This window comes from Eucyclogobius newberryi, unplaced genomic scaffold, assembly GCF_026437365.1.
Source record: "Eucyclogobius newberryi isolate DKJ021-1_F unplaced genomic scaffold, fEucNew1.0.hap1 SCAF_10, whole genome shotgun sequence".
NCBI lineage: Eukaryota > Metazoa > Chordata > Actinopteri > Gobiiformes > Gobiidae > Eucyclogobius > Eucyclogobius newberryi.
The window spans coordinates 38,966,826-38,977,707 of NW_027315724.1; the positions used below are offsets into that span (position 1 = coordinate 38,966,826).

A 10,882-nucleotide genomic window follows, 5' to 3' on the forward strand; every position below is an offset into this window, starting at 1 on the left:
TCAGTAGAGCTTCAGAAGAGCTTCAGAAGAGCTTCAGTAGAGCTTCAGAAGACCTTCAGAAGAGCTTCAGAAGAGCTTCAGTAGAGCTTCAGAAGAGCTTCAAAAGAGCTTCAGTAGAGCTTCAGTAGAGCTTCAGTAGAGCTTCAGTAGAGCTTCAGAAGAGTTTCAGAAGAGCTTCAGAAAAGCTTCAGTAGAGCTTCAGAAGAGCTTCAGAATAGCTTCAGTTGAGCTTCAGTAGAGCTTCAGAAGAGCTTCAGTAGAGATTCAGTAGAGCTTCAGAAGAGCTCCAGAAGAGCTTCAGAAAAGCCTCAGTAGAGCTTAAGAAGAGCTTCAAAAGAGCTTCAGTAGAGCTTCAGAAGACCTTCAGAAGAGCTTCAGTAGAGCTTCAGAAGAGCTTCAGAAGAGCTTCGGAAGAGCTTCAGTAGAGCTTCAGAAGAGCTTCAGAAGAGCTTCAGAAGAGCTTCAGTAGGGCTTCAGTAGAGCATCAGAAGAGCTTCAGTAGAGCTTCAGAAGAGCTTCAGTAGAGCTTTAGAAGAGCTTCAGAAGAGCTTCAGTAGAGCATCAGAAGAGCTTCGGAAGAGCTTCAGTAGAGCTTCAGTAGAGCTTCAGAAGAGCATCAAAAGAGCTTCAGTAGAGCTTCAGAAGACCTTCAGAAGAGCTTCAGTAGAGCTTCAGAAGAGCTTCAGAAGAGCTTCAGTAGAGCTTCAGAAGACCTTCAGAAGAGCTTCAGAAGAGCTTCAGTAGAGCTTCAAAAGAGCTTCAAAAGAGCTTCAGTAGAGCTTCAGTAGAGCTTCAGTAGAGCTTCAGTAGAGCTTCAGAAGAGTTTCAGAAGAGCTTCAGAAAAGCTTCAGTAGAGCTTCAGAAGAGCTTCAGAATAGCTTCAGTTGAGCTTCAGTAGAGCTTCAGAAGAGCTTCAGTAGAGATTCAGTAGAGCTTCAGAAGAGCTCCAGAAGAGCTTCAGAAAAGCATCAGTAGAGCTTAAGAAGAGCTTCAAAAGAGCTTCAGTAGAGCTTCAGAAGACCTTCAGAAGAGCTTCAGTAGAGCTTCAGAAGAGCTTCAGAAGAGCTTCGGAAGAGCTTCAGTAGAGCTTCAGAAGAGCTTCAGAAGAGCTTCAGAAGAGCTTCAGTAGGGCTTCAGTAGAGCATCAGAAGAGCTTCAGTAGAGCTTCAGAAGAGCTTCAGTAGAGCTTTAGAAGAGCTTCAGAAGAGCTTCAGTAGAGCATCAGAAGAGCTTCGGAAGAGCTTCAGTAGAGCTTCAGTAGAGCTTCAGAAGAGCATCAAAAGAGCTTCAGTAGAGCTTCAGAAGACCTTCAGAAGAGCTTCAGTAAAGCTTCAGAAGAGTTTCAGAAGAGCTTCAGCAAAGCTTCAGTAGAGCTTCAGTAGAGATTCAGAAGAGCTTCAGAAGAGCTTCAGTTGAGCTTCAGTAGAGCTTCAGAAGAGCTTCAGTAGAGATTCAGTAAAGCTTTAGAAGAGCTCCAGAAGAGCTCCAGAAGAGCATCAGAAGAGCTTCAGTAGAGCTTCAGAAGAGCTTCAGAAGAGCTTCAGTAGAGCATCAGAAGAGCTTCGGAAGAGCTTCAGTAGAGCTTCAGTAGAGCTTCAGAAGAGCTTCAAAAGAGCTTCAGTAGAGCTTCAGAAGACCTTCAGAAGAGCTTCAGTAAAGCTTCAGAAGAGCTTCAGAAGAGCTTCAGCAAAGCTTCAGTAGAGCTTCAGTAGAGATTCAGAAGAGCTTCAGAAGAGCTTCAGTTGAGCTTCAGTAGAGCTTCAGAAGAACTTCAGTAGAGATTCAGTAAAGCTTCAGAAGAGCTCCAGAAGAGCTCCAGAAGAGCATCAGAAAAGCTTCAGTAGAGCTTCAGAAGAGCTTCAGATGAGCTTCAGTAGAGCTTCAGAAGAGCTTCAGAACAGCTTCAGAAGAGCTTCAGAAGAGCTTCAGTAGAGCTTCAGAAGAGCTTCTGAAGAGCTTCAGAAGAGTTTCAGAAGAGTTTCAGAAGAGCTCAGAAGAGCTTCATAAGAGCTTCAGTAGAGCTTCAGTAGAGCTTCAGAAGAGCTTCAGTTGAGCTTCAGTAGAGCTTCAGTAGAGCTTCAGAAGAGCTTCAAAAGAGCTTCAGTAGAGCTTCAGAAGACCTTCAGAAGAGCTTCAGTAAAGCTTCAGAAGAGCTTCAGAAGAGCTTCAGCAAAGCTTCAGTAGAGCTTCAGTAGAGATTCAGAAGAGCTTCAGAAGAGCTTCAGTTGAGCTTCAGTAGAGCTTCAGAAGAACTTCAGTAGAGATTCAGTAAAGCTTCAGAAGAGCTCCAGAAGAGCTCCAGAAGAGCATCAGAAAAGCTTCAGTAGAGCTTCAGAAGAGCTTCAGATGAGCTTCAGTAGAGCTTCAGAAGAGCTTCAGAACAGCTTCAGAAGAGCTTCAGAAGAGCTTCAGTAGAGCTTCAGAAGAGCTTCTGAAGAGCTTCAGAAGAGTTTCAGAAGAGTTTCAGAAGAGCTCAGAAGAGCTTCATAAGAGCTTCAGTAGAGCTTCAGAAGAGCTTCAGAAGAGCTTCAGAAGAGCTTCAGTAGAGCTTCAGTAGAGCTTCAGAAGAGCTTCAGTAGCGCTTCAGTAGAGCTTCAGAAGAGTTTCAGAAGAGCTTCAGAAGAGCTTCAGCAGAGCTTCAGAAGACCTTCAGAAGAGCTCCAGAAGAGCTTCAGTAGAGCTTCAGTACAGCTTCAGAAGAGCTTCAGTAGAGCTTCAGAAAAGCTTCAGAAGAGCTTCAGTAGAGCATCTGAAGAGCTTCAGTAGAGCTTCAGAAGAGCTTCAGTAGAGCTTCAGAAGAGCTTCTGAAAAGCCTCAGAAGAGATTCAGTAAAGCTTCAGTAGAGCTTCAGAAGAGCTTCAGAAGAGCTTCAGTTGAGCTTCAGTAGAGCTTCAGAGGAGCTTCAGTAGAGCTTCAGAAGAGCTTCAAAAGAGCTTCAGTAGAGCTTCAGTAGAGCTTCAGTAGAGCTTCAGAAGAGTTTCAGAAGAGCTTCAGAAAAGCTTCAGTAGAGCTTCAGAAGACCTTCAGAAGAGCTTCAGAAGAGCTTCAGTAGAGCTTCAGAAGAGCTTCAAAAGAGCTTCAGTAGAGCTTCAGTAGAGCTTCAGTATAGCTTCAGTAGAGCTTCAGAAGAGTTTCAGAAGAGCTTCAGAAAAGCTTCAGTAGAGCTTCAGAAGAGCTTCAGAATAGCTTCAGTTGAGCTTCAGTAGAGCTTCAGAAGAGCTTCAGTAGAGATTCAGTAGAGCTTCAGAAGAGCTCCAGAAGAGCTTCAGAAAAGCCTCAGTAGAGCTTAAGAAGAGCTTCAAAAGAGCTTCAGTAGAGCTTCAGAAGACCTTCAGAAGAGCTTCAGTAGAGCTTCAGAAGAGCTTCAGAAGAGCATCGGAAGAGCTTCAGTAGAGCTTCAGAAGAGCTTCAGAAGAGCTTCAGAAGAGCTTCAGTAGGGCTTCAGTAGAGCATCAGAAGAGCTTCAGTAGAGCTTCAGAAGAGCTTCAGTAGAGCATCAGAAGAGCTTCGGAAGAGCTTCAGTAGAGCTTCAGTAGAGCTTCAGAAGAGCATCAAAAGAGCTTCAGTAGAGCTTCAGAAGACCTTCAGAAGAGCTTCAGTAAAGCTTCAGAAGAGTTTCAGAAGAGCTTCAGCAAAGCTTCAGTAGAGCTTCAGTAGAGATTCAGAAGAGCTTCAGAAGAGCTTCAGTTGAGCTTCAGTAGAGCTTCAGAAGAGCTTCAGTAGAGATTCAGTAAAGCTTTAGAAGAGCTCCAGAAGAGCTCCAGAAGAGCATCAGAAGAGCTTCAGTAGAGCTTCAGAAGAGCTTCAGTAGAGCTTCAGAAGAGCTTCAGAAAAGCTTCAATAGAGCTTCAGAAGAGCTTCAGAAGAGCTCAGAAGAGCTTCATAAGAGCTTCAGTAGAGCTTCAGTAGAGCTTCAGTAGAGCTTCAGAAAAGCTTCAGTAGATCTTCAGAAGAGCTTCAGTAAAGCTTCAGTAGAGCTTCAGAACAGCTTCAGAAGAGCTTCAGATTAGCTTCAGAAGAGCTTCAGTAGAGCTTCAGAAGAGCTTCAAAAGAGCTTCAGTAGAGCTTCAGAAGACCTTCAGAAGAGCTTCAGTAGAGCTTCAGAAGAGCTTCAGAAGAGCTTCAGTAAAGCTTCAGTAGAGCTTCAGTAGAGATTCAGAAGAGCTTCAGAAGAGCTTCAGTTGAGCTTCAGTAGAGATTCAGAAGAGCTTCAGTAGAGATTCAGTAGAGCTTCAGAAGAGCTCCAGAAGAGCTCCAGAAAAGCTTCAGTAGAGCTTAAGAAGAGCTTCAGATGAGCTTCAGTAGAGCTTCAGAAGAGCTTCAGTACAGCTTCAGAAGAGCTTCAGAAGAGCTTCAGTAGAGCTTCAGAAGAGCTTCAGAAAAGCTTCAGTAGAACTTCAGAAGAGCTTCAGAAGAGCTTCAGAAGAGCTTCAGTAGAGCTTCAGAAGAGCTTCAGAAGAGCTTCAGAAGAGCTTCAGTAGAGCTTCAGTAGAGCATCAGAAGAGCTTCAGTAGAGCTTCAGAAGAGCTTCAGTAGAGCTTCAGAAGAGCTTCAGAAGAGCTTCAGTAGAGCATCTGAAGAGCTTCAGTAGAGCTTCAGAAGAGCTTCAGAAGAGCTTCAGTAGAGCTTCAGAAGAGCTTCAGTAGAGCCTCAGAAGAGCTTCAGTAAAGCTTCAGTAGAGCTTCAGAAGAGCTTCAGAAGAGCTTCAGTTGAGCTTCAGTAGAGCTTCAGAAGAGCTTCAAAAGAGTTTCAGTAGAGCTTCAGTAGAGCTTCAGTAGAGCTTCAGTAGAGCTTCAGAAGAGCTTCAGAAGAGCTTCAGTAGAGCTTCAGAAGAGCTTCAGAAGAGCTTCAGTTGAGCTTCAGTAGAGCTTCAGAAGAGCTTCAGTAGAGATTCAGTAGAGCTTCAGAAGAGCTCCAGAAGAGCTTCAGAAAAGCCTCAGTAGAGCTTAAGAAGAGCTTCAAAAGAGCTTCAGTAAATCTTCAGAAGACCTTCAGAAAAGCTTCAGTAGAGCTTCAGTTGAGCTTCAGAAGAGCTTCAGTTGAGCTTCAGAAGAGCTTCAGAAAAGCTTCTTTAGAGCTTCAGTAGAGCTTCAGAAGAGCTTCAGTTGAGCTTCAGAAGAGCTTCAGAAGAGCTTCAGAAGAGCTTCAGAAGAGCTTCAGTAGAGCTTCAGAAGAGCTTCAGAAGAGCTTCAGTAGAGCTTCAGAAGAGCTTCAGAAGAGCTTCAGTAAAGCTTCAGTAGAGCTTCAGTAGAGATTCAGAAGAGCTTCAGAAGAGCTTCAGTTGAGCTTCAGTAGAGCTTCAGAAGAGCTTCAGTAGAGATTCAGTAGAGCTTCAGAAGAGCTCCAGAAGAGCTCCAGAAGAGCTTCAGAAAAGCTTCAGTAGAGCTTCAGTTGAGCTTCAGAAGAGCTTCAGTTGAGCTTCAGAAGAGCTTCAGAAAAGCTTCTTTAGAGCTTCAGTAGAGCTTCAGAAGAGCTTCAGTTGAGCTTCAGAAGAGCTTCAGAAGAGCTTCAGAAGAGCTTCAGAAGAGCTTCAGTAGAGCTTCAGTAGAGCTTCAGAAGAGCTTCAGTTGAGCTTCAGTTGAGCTTCAGAAGAGCTTCAGAAGAGCTTCAGAAGAGCTTCAGAAGAGCTTCAGAAGAGCTTCAGTAGAGCTTCAGTAGAGCTCCAGAAGAGCTTCAGAAGAGCTTCAGAAAAGCTTCAGAAGGGCTTCAGTAGAGCTTCAGAACAGCTCCAGAAGAGCTTCAGAAGGGCTTCAGTAGAGCTTCAGTAGAGCTTCAGTAGAGCTCCAGAACAGCTCCAGAAGAGCTTCAGAAGGGCTTCAGGACACGCCCCGCTTGGACACGCCCACTTGGACACGCCCCACTTGGACACGCCCTGCTTGGACACGCCCCGCTTGGACACGCCCCGCTTGGACACGCCCCCCTTGGCCTGTCGGTGCTGTTGGAGTTTGGTGCGACTTGTGACTGTCTGACTGGGCCGGTTCATTATTCACTTTGGCCCTTTTGGGGCAAAACAGGGAACAGGCCCCAGAGTTTACCCTGAATCAAAGCCCTCCTTTTAGGGCGGACATTTGGCACCAGCCCGAAGCCTCTAAAAGGCTCATGCCTTCACACTCATGCAGTAAATTTAGGATGTTTTTGAGTGAAAATCATGTTTAGATGAATTTGTTCTGTGAACACAGTGATGTTGATGAACGGGTCAAATAAATATTATGTTTTGAATGTGAAAAAGTCATATTTTATTTTCCAAACAAGGGTTTGGTGAATTTGTTTATGAAACTGGTTGAGGTTCAGAACCACTCTTTTAAAGAGTAGTTGGAGGCTCTAATGACCCTGTAGGGAGGTTCTGACTCTGGCTCGTCATCAGCCGCAGGACAATGACATCTTCTTTTGTCTGTGAAAAGAAGATGTATCTAAAGAAGACAAAATGATGGTTGTCTAACGTTGGATCTGACCAGTAACGTGAATGTTCTCACGTTCCATCCCGACTCCACTGACGTCTTCAAACTCGAGCACTTCCTGGTTCATCTTCAAATGTCTCTCTCTCTTTCTGCAGATGCCGTCTCCCACGGCGACGGTGACGTCCTCTCACCTGCTGGTCCTCCTGCTGGTGCCGGCGCTCCTGGTCCGGTCCGGCACCAGCGCGGCTTCACTGCGAGACCACCGGCTCCGAGGCGCCGAGTCCAACGCACCCGTCCCAAACGAGGACATGCTGAAGGCTCTCCAGTACATCCAAAGTCTGCGCCAGAACGCCAAACCGCAGGACCAACGGGAGGCGGGTCTCCCAAGGTCGACGCCCAGTCAACAAAGCGAGGGACCGGGTCAGGAGGACAAAAGTGAGAAGCTGCTGCAGGCGATTTTGAGCACGCTCCAGCAGACGGAAAAGGCGGCGAAACCCGCTCAAGAAAGTCTTGAGAACGCAAAGGCGCAAGTGATCATGCCGCATAAAGAGATGCCGCTGCTGTTCGAAGACGACGAAAAAGAGGACGGCGAAGACGGACGCGACAGTTCCAAACGCACAAACGAAAACGTGGAAGAGAAATACACGCCGCAGAACCTGGCCACGCTGCAGTCCGTGTTCGACGAGCTCGGCAAGATGAACTTCAATTCCAAGCGGGAAAACGGCGAGGAAGACGAAGGTGTGTTTGCCACGAGAGATGCAGCGTACGACGACGGAGACTGGGATCGAGACGAGGAAAACAGGCACGAAATCGAACGCGCCTTGGATTATCTGGAAGACGACAAGCAAGAGAACACAGATCGCTTCAGGACCAAAAGATCCGACGACCAAGACGAAGGAGAAATGGCAAACATGGTGGATTTTTATTTGCTGAAGGTTTTGGAGCGGACGGAAGAGGAGGAGCAGAAGAAACGAGAGCTCGAGGAGGAGGAAGAGGAGGAGCAGAAGAAACGAGAGCTCGAGGAGGAGGAAGAGGAGGAGCAGAAGAAACGAGAGCTCAAGGAGGAGGAAGAGGAGGAGCAGAGGATGGAGCGGGGCGCGGCCGAGTTCAGAAACAATATCGATCCCAAGATGTTTTACAGACTTTTGCAGATTTCGCAGAAGTACCAAATCCCGCCAGAAGATCTCGTCGACATGTTGAGAACCGGCGAAATCACCCGGCTCAAAGTGGCAGCGCCAGTCTACGGCAAAAAGACACTCAAGAAACCCGAATATTTGAGCAAACGACCACCGACGAGGCAAAAGACACCGGACGAAATGAAAACGGAAAGGATTTTAAAGATCTTAGGCTTGTCCGGGGACGAAAACGCCGCCCAGAGTCCGTTCAGGAAGTCGTACAAAAGCGCATACGCTCGCCCCGAAAGCACGTACGCTCGCCCCGAAAGCACGTACGCTCGCCCCGAAAGCACGTACGCTCGCCCCGAAAGCACGTACGCTCGCCCCGAAAGCGCGTACGCTCGCCCCGTTTGGAGACACAGGAGTTCCGCGGCAACACGACCACAGCAGGAGCAGAGATTCCAAACCGAACTGACGGACGACTACGACAACACTGAAAACCAACTGGCCACGTTTATGGCGGCGCGAATGTTGTCGAAATATCCCACGTACAGAAGCAAGACGAGCCAAAAGAGGGCGGAGACCGAGGAGGAGGCGGGGTCTTTCGAGATGGCCATACGCCACTATTTCGACCGATTGGAATCGGGCAGGAACGAGAACAGAGCGTCCGGCGTGGAGAAGAGAAGAGCGGAAGGTTTCGACAACGAAGACGTGATGAAACTTCTGAGCTTTGTAAATCCAGAAGAACCAGAGTAAATGTGCTCGTGTCTGTACATAACTGTAACCACGGAAACCACGGAAACGTGGTCAATGAGTTCTGCCCAAATAAAACACCCAAGAAAGACTTGGACTAAACCAGGTCTAAACCAGGTCTAACCCAGGTCTAAACTAGGGCTAAACCAGGACTAGACCAGGTCTAAACCAGGTCTAAACCAGGTCTAACCCAGGTCTAAACCAGGTCTAAACCAGGTCTAAACCAGGTCTAAACCAGGTATAAACTAGGTCTAAACCAGGTCTAAACTAGGTCTGAACCAGGACTAAACCAGGTCTAAACTAGGTCTGAACCAGGACTAAACCAGGTCTAAACCAGGTCTAAACCAGGTCTAAACCAGGACTAAACCAGGTCTAAACCTGGTCTAAACCAGGTCTAAACCAGGTCTAAACCAGGTCTAACCCAGGTCTAAACCAGGTCTAAACCAGGTCTAAACCAGGTCTAAACCAGGTCTAAACCAGGTATAAACTAGGTCTAAACCAGGTCTAAACTAGGTCTGAACCAGGACTAAACCAGGTCTAAACCAGGACTAGACCAGGTCTAAACCAGGTCTAAACCAGGTCTAAACCAGGGCTAAACCAGGTCTAAACCAGGTCTAAACCAGGACTAAACCAGGTCTAAACCTGGTCTAAACCAGGTCTAAACCAGGTCTAAACCAGGTCTAACCCAGGTCTAAACCAGGTCTAAACCAGGTCTAAACCAGGTCTAAACCAGGTATAAACTAGGTCTAAACCAGGTCTAAACTAGGTCTGAACCAGGACTAAACCAGGTCTAAACTAGGACTAGACCAGGTCTAAACCAGGTCTAAACCAGGTCTAAACCAGGGCTAAACCAGGTCTAAACCAGGTCTAAACCAGGACTAAACCAGGTCTAAACCAGGTCTAAACCAGGTCTAAACCAGGGCTAAACCAGGTCTAAACCAGGACTAGACCAGGTCTAAACCAGGTCTAAACCAGGTCTAAACCAGGACTAAACCAGGTCTAAACCAGGGCTAAACCAGGTCTAAACCAGGTCTAAACCAGGACTGAACCAGGACTGAACCAGGACTAAACCAGGTCTAAACCAGGTCTAAACCAGGTCTAAACCAGGTCTAAACCAGGACTAGACCAGGTCCAGACCCTGTCCAACACGGTGGATTGTCATTGACGGCGTTCCAGTCTCAGTTCAGTTTGAGACTTGTTTGAAGCGTTCTCTCCAGGACGTGCAGTGTTTTTAGCCTGTTTCTGCTCCTTTTTACTCCGACTCTCACATACTTCACTAATAAAGCTTTGACTTATATTTTTTCTTCGCTGTCTTTTGCTTCTTTATTGGCTCTGAAAGTGTTTAGGACTCACTGGAAACAAACAAGAACCAAGTACAAGTACACAAGTACTAGAACTAGTAGGATTATAATAGTGACACGAAGTGCTAGTAGTAGTAGTAGTAGTAGTAGTAGAAGAAATAGTAGTATTAGTAGTAGTAGTATTAGTAGTAGTAGTAGTAGTAGTATTAGTATTAGGAGTAGTACGCTGTGGGCCAGATGGGGGCTTTGTTAGCCTTATACTGAGAGTAATGTGGTGTCGTCCCTCATTGGTCCAGGAGTGGTCCATTGTAGAAAAAGGTTCAGTTTCATCTGGTTCAGTTTAGAAAAAAAAAGACGTTTCAACTTCATCCAAAAGTCATTATCAATAAGCGAATTTAGGCGACAATGGCGACAATTTTGTCAAAAATCAGTCCTTTAATGGACTATTAGTCTCCCCTTTGTCTCTGTGTGTCACTGGCTCACTCGCCCTGAGGACCTGAGGACATCAGAATGTCCTGGTCCTCGACCTCACCAGGGTCAATATTCCATTGTAGACTTTAGACAGGTTGAATCTTAACCCTCCATTCCTGTTTAAAGAAGGTCTTTCTTTTTTAACAAAAATAGCTTCTTTAACTCGTCTTTCAAACCATCTTTTCTCCTGCTTAAAATCTTCACCTCAAACCAGTGAAGCTGCACGACACTCTGTGGTCCTGAACTCCAGTGTCTTCTGTGGTCCTGAACTCCAGTGTCTTCTGTGGTCCTGAACTCCAGTGTCTTCTGTGGTCCTGAACTCCAGTGTCCTCTGTGGTCCTGAACTCCAGTGTCCTCTGTGGTCCTGAACTCCAGTGTCCTCTGTGGTCCTGAACTCCAGTGTCTTCTGTGGTCCTGAACTCCAGTGTCTTCTGTGGTCCTGAACTCCAGTGTCTTCTGTGGTCCTGAACTCCAGTGTCTTCTGTGGTCCTGAACTCCAGTGTCTTCAGTGGTCCTGAACTCCTGTGTCTTCTGTGGTCCTGAACTCCGGTGTCTTCTGTGGTCCTGAACTCCAGTGTCCTCTGTGGTCCTGAACTCCAGTGTCTTCTGTGGTCCTGAACTCCAGTGTCTTCTGTGGTCCTGAACTCCAGTGTCTTCTGTGGTCCTGAACTCCAGTGTCTTCTGTGGTCCTGAACTCCAGTGTCCTCTGTGGTCCTGAACTCCAGTGTCTCCTGTGGTCCTGAACTCCAGTGTCTTCTGTGGTCCTGAACTCCAGTGTCTTCTGTGGTCCTGAACTCCAGTGTCTTCTGTGGTCCTGAACTCCAGTGTCTTCTGTGGTCCTGAA

At 46.8% G+C, this 10,882-nt stretch overlaps 1 protein-coding gene across 1 annotated transcript; it reads left to right on the forward strand.

Annotated features, from left to right (window-relative positions):
- Positions 1–6,553: 6,553 nt before the first annotated feature.
- On the forward strand, positions 6,554–8,321 carry scg2a (secretogranin II a). The gene has a single exon (XM_072457412.1). The coding sequence runs from the start codon at positions 6,554–6,556 to the stop codon at positions 8,267–8,269; it is 1,716 nt and encodes a 571-aa protein (XP_072313513.1). The 3' UTR covers positions 8,270–8,321.
- The last annotated feature ends 2,561 nt before the right edge of the window (positions 8,322–10,882 follow it).

Coding starts and splice junctions, on each gene's coding strand:
- scg2a (XM_072457412.1), top strand. CDS start 6,554: ATGCCGTCTCCCACGGCGACGGTGACGTCCTCTCACCTGCTGGTCCTC.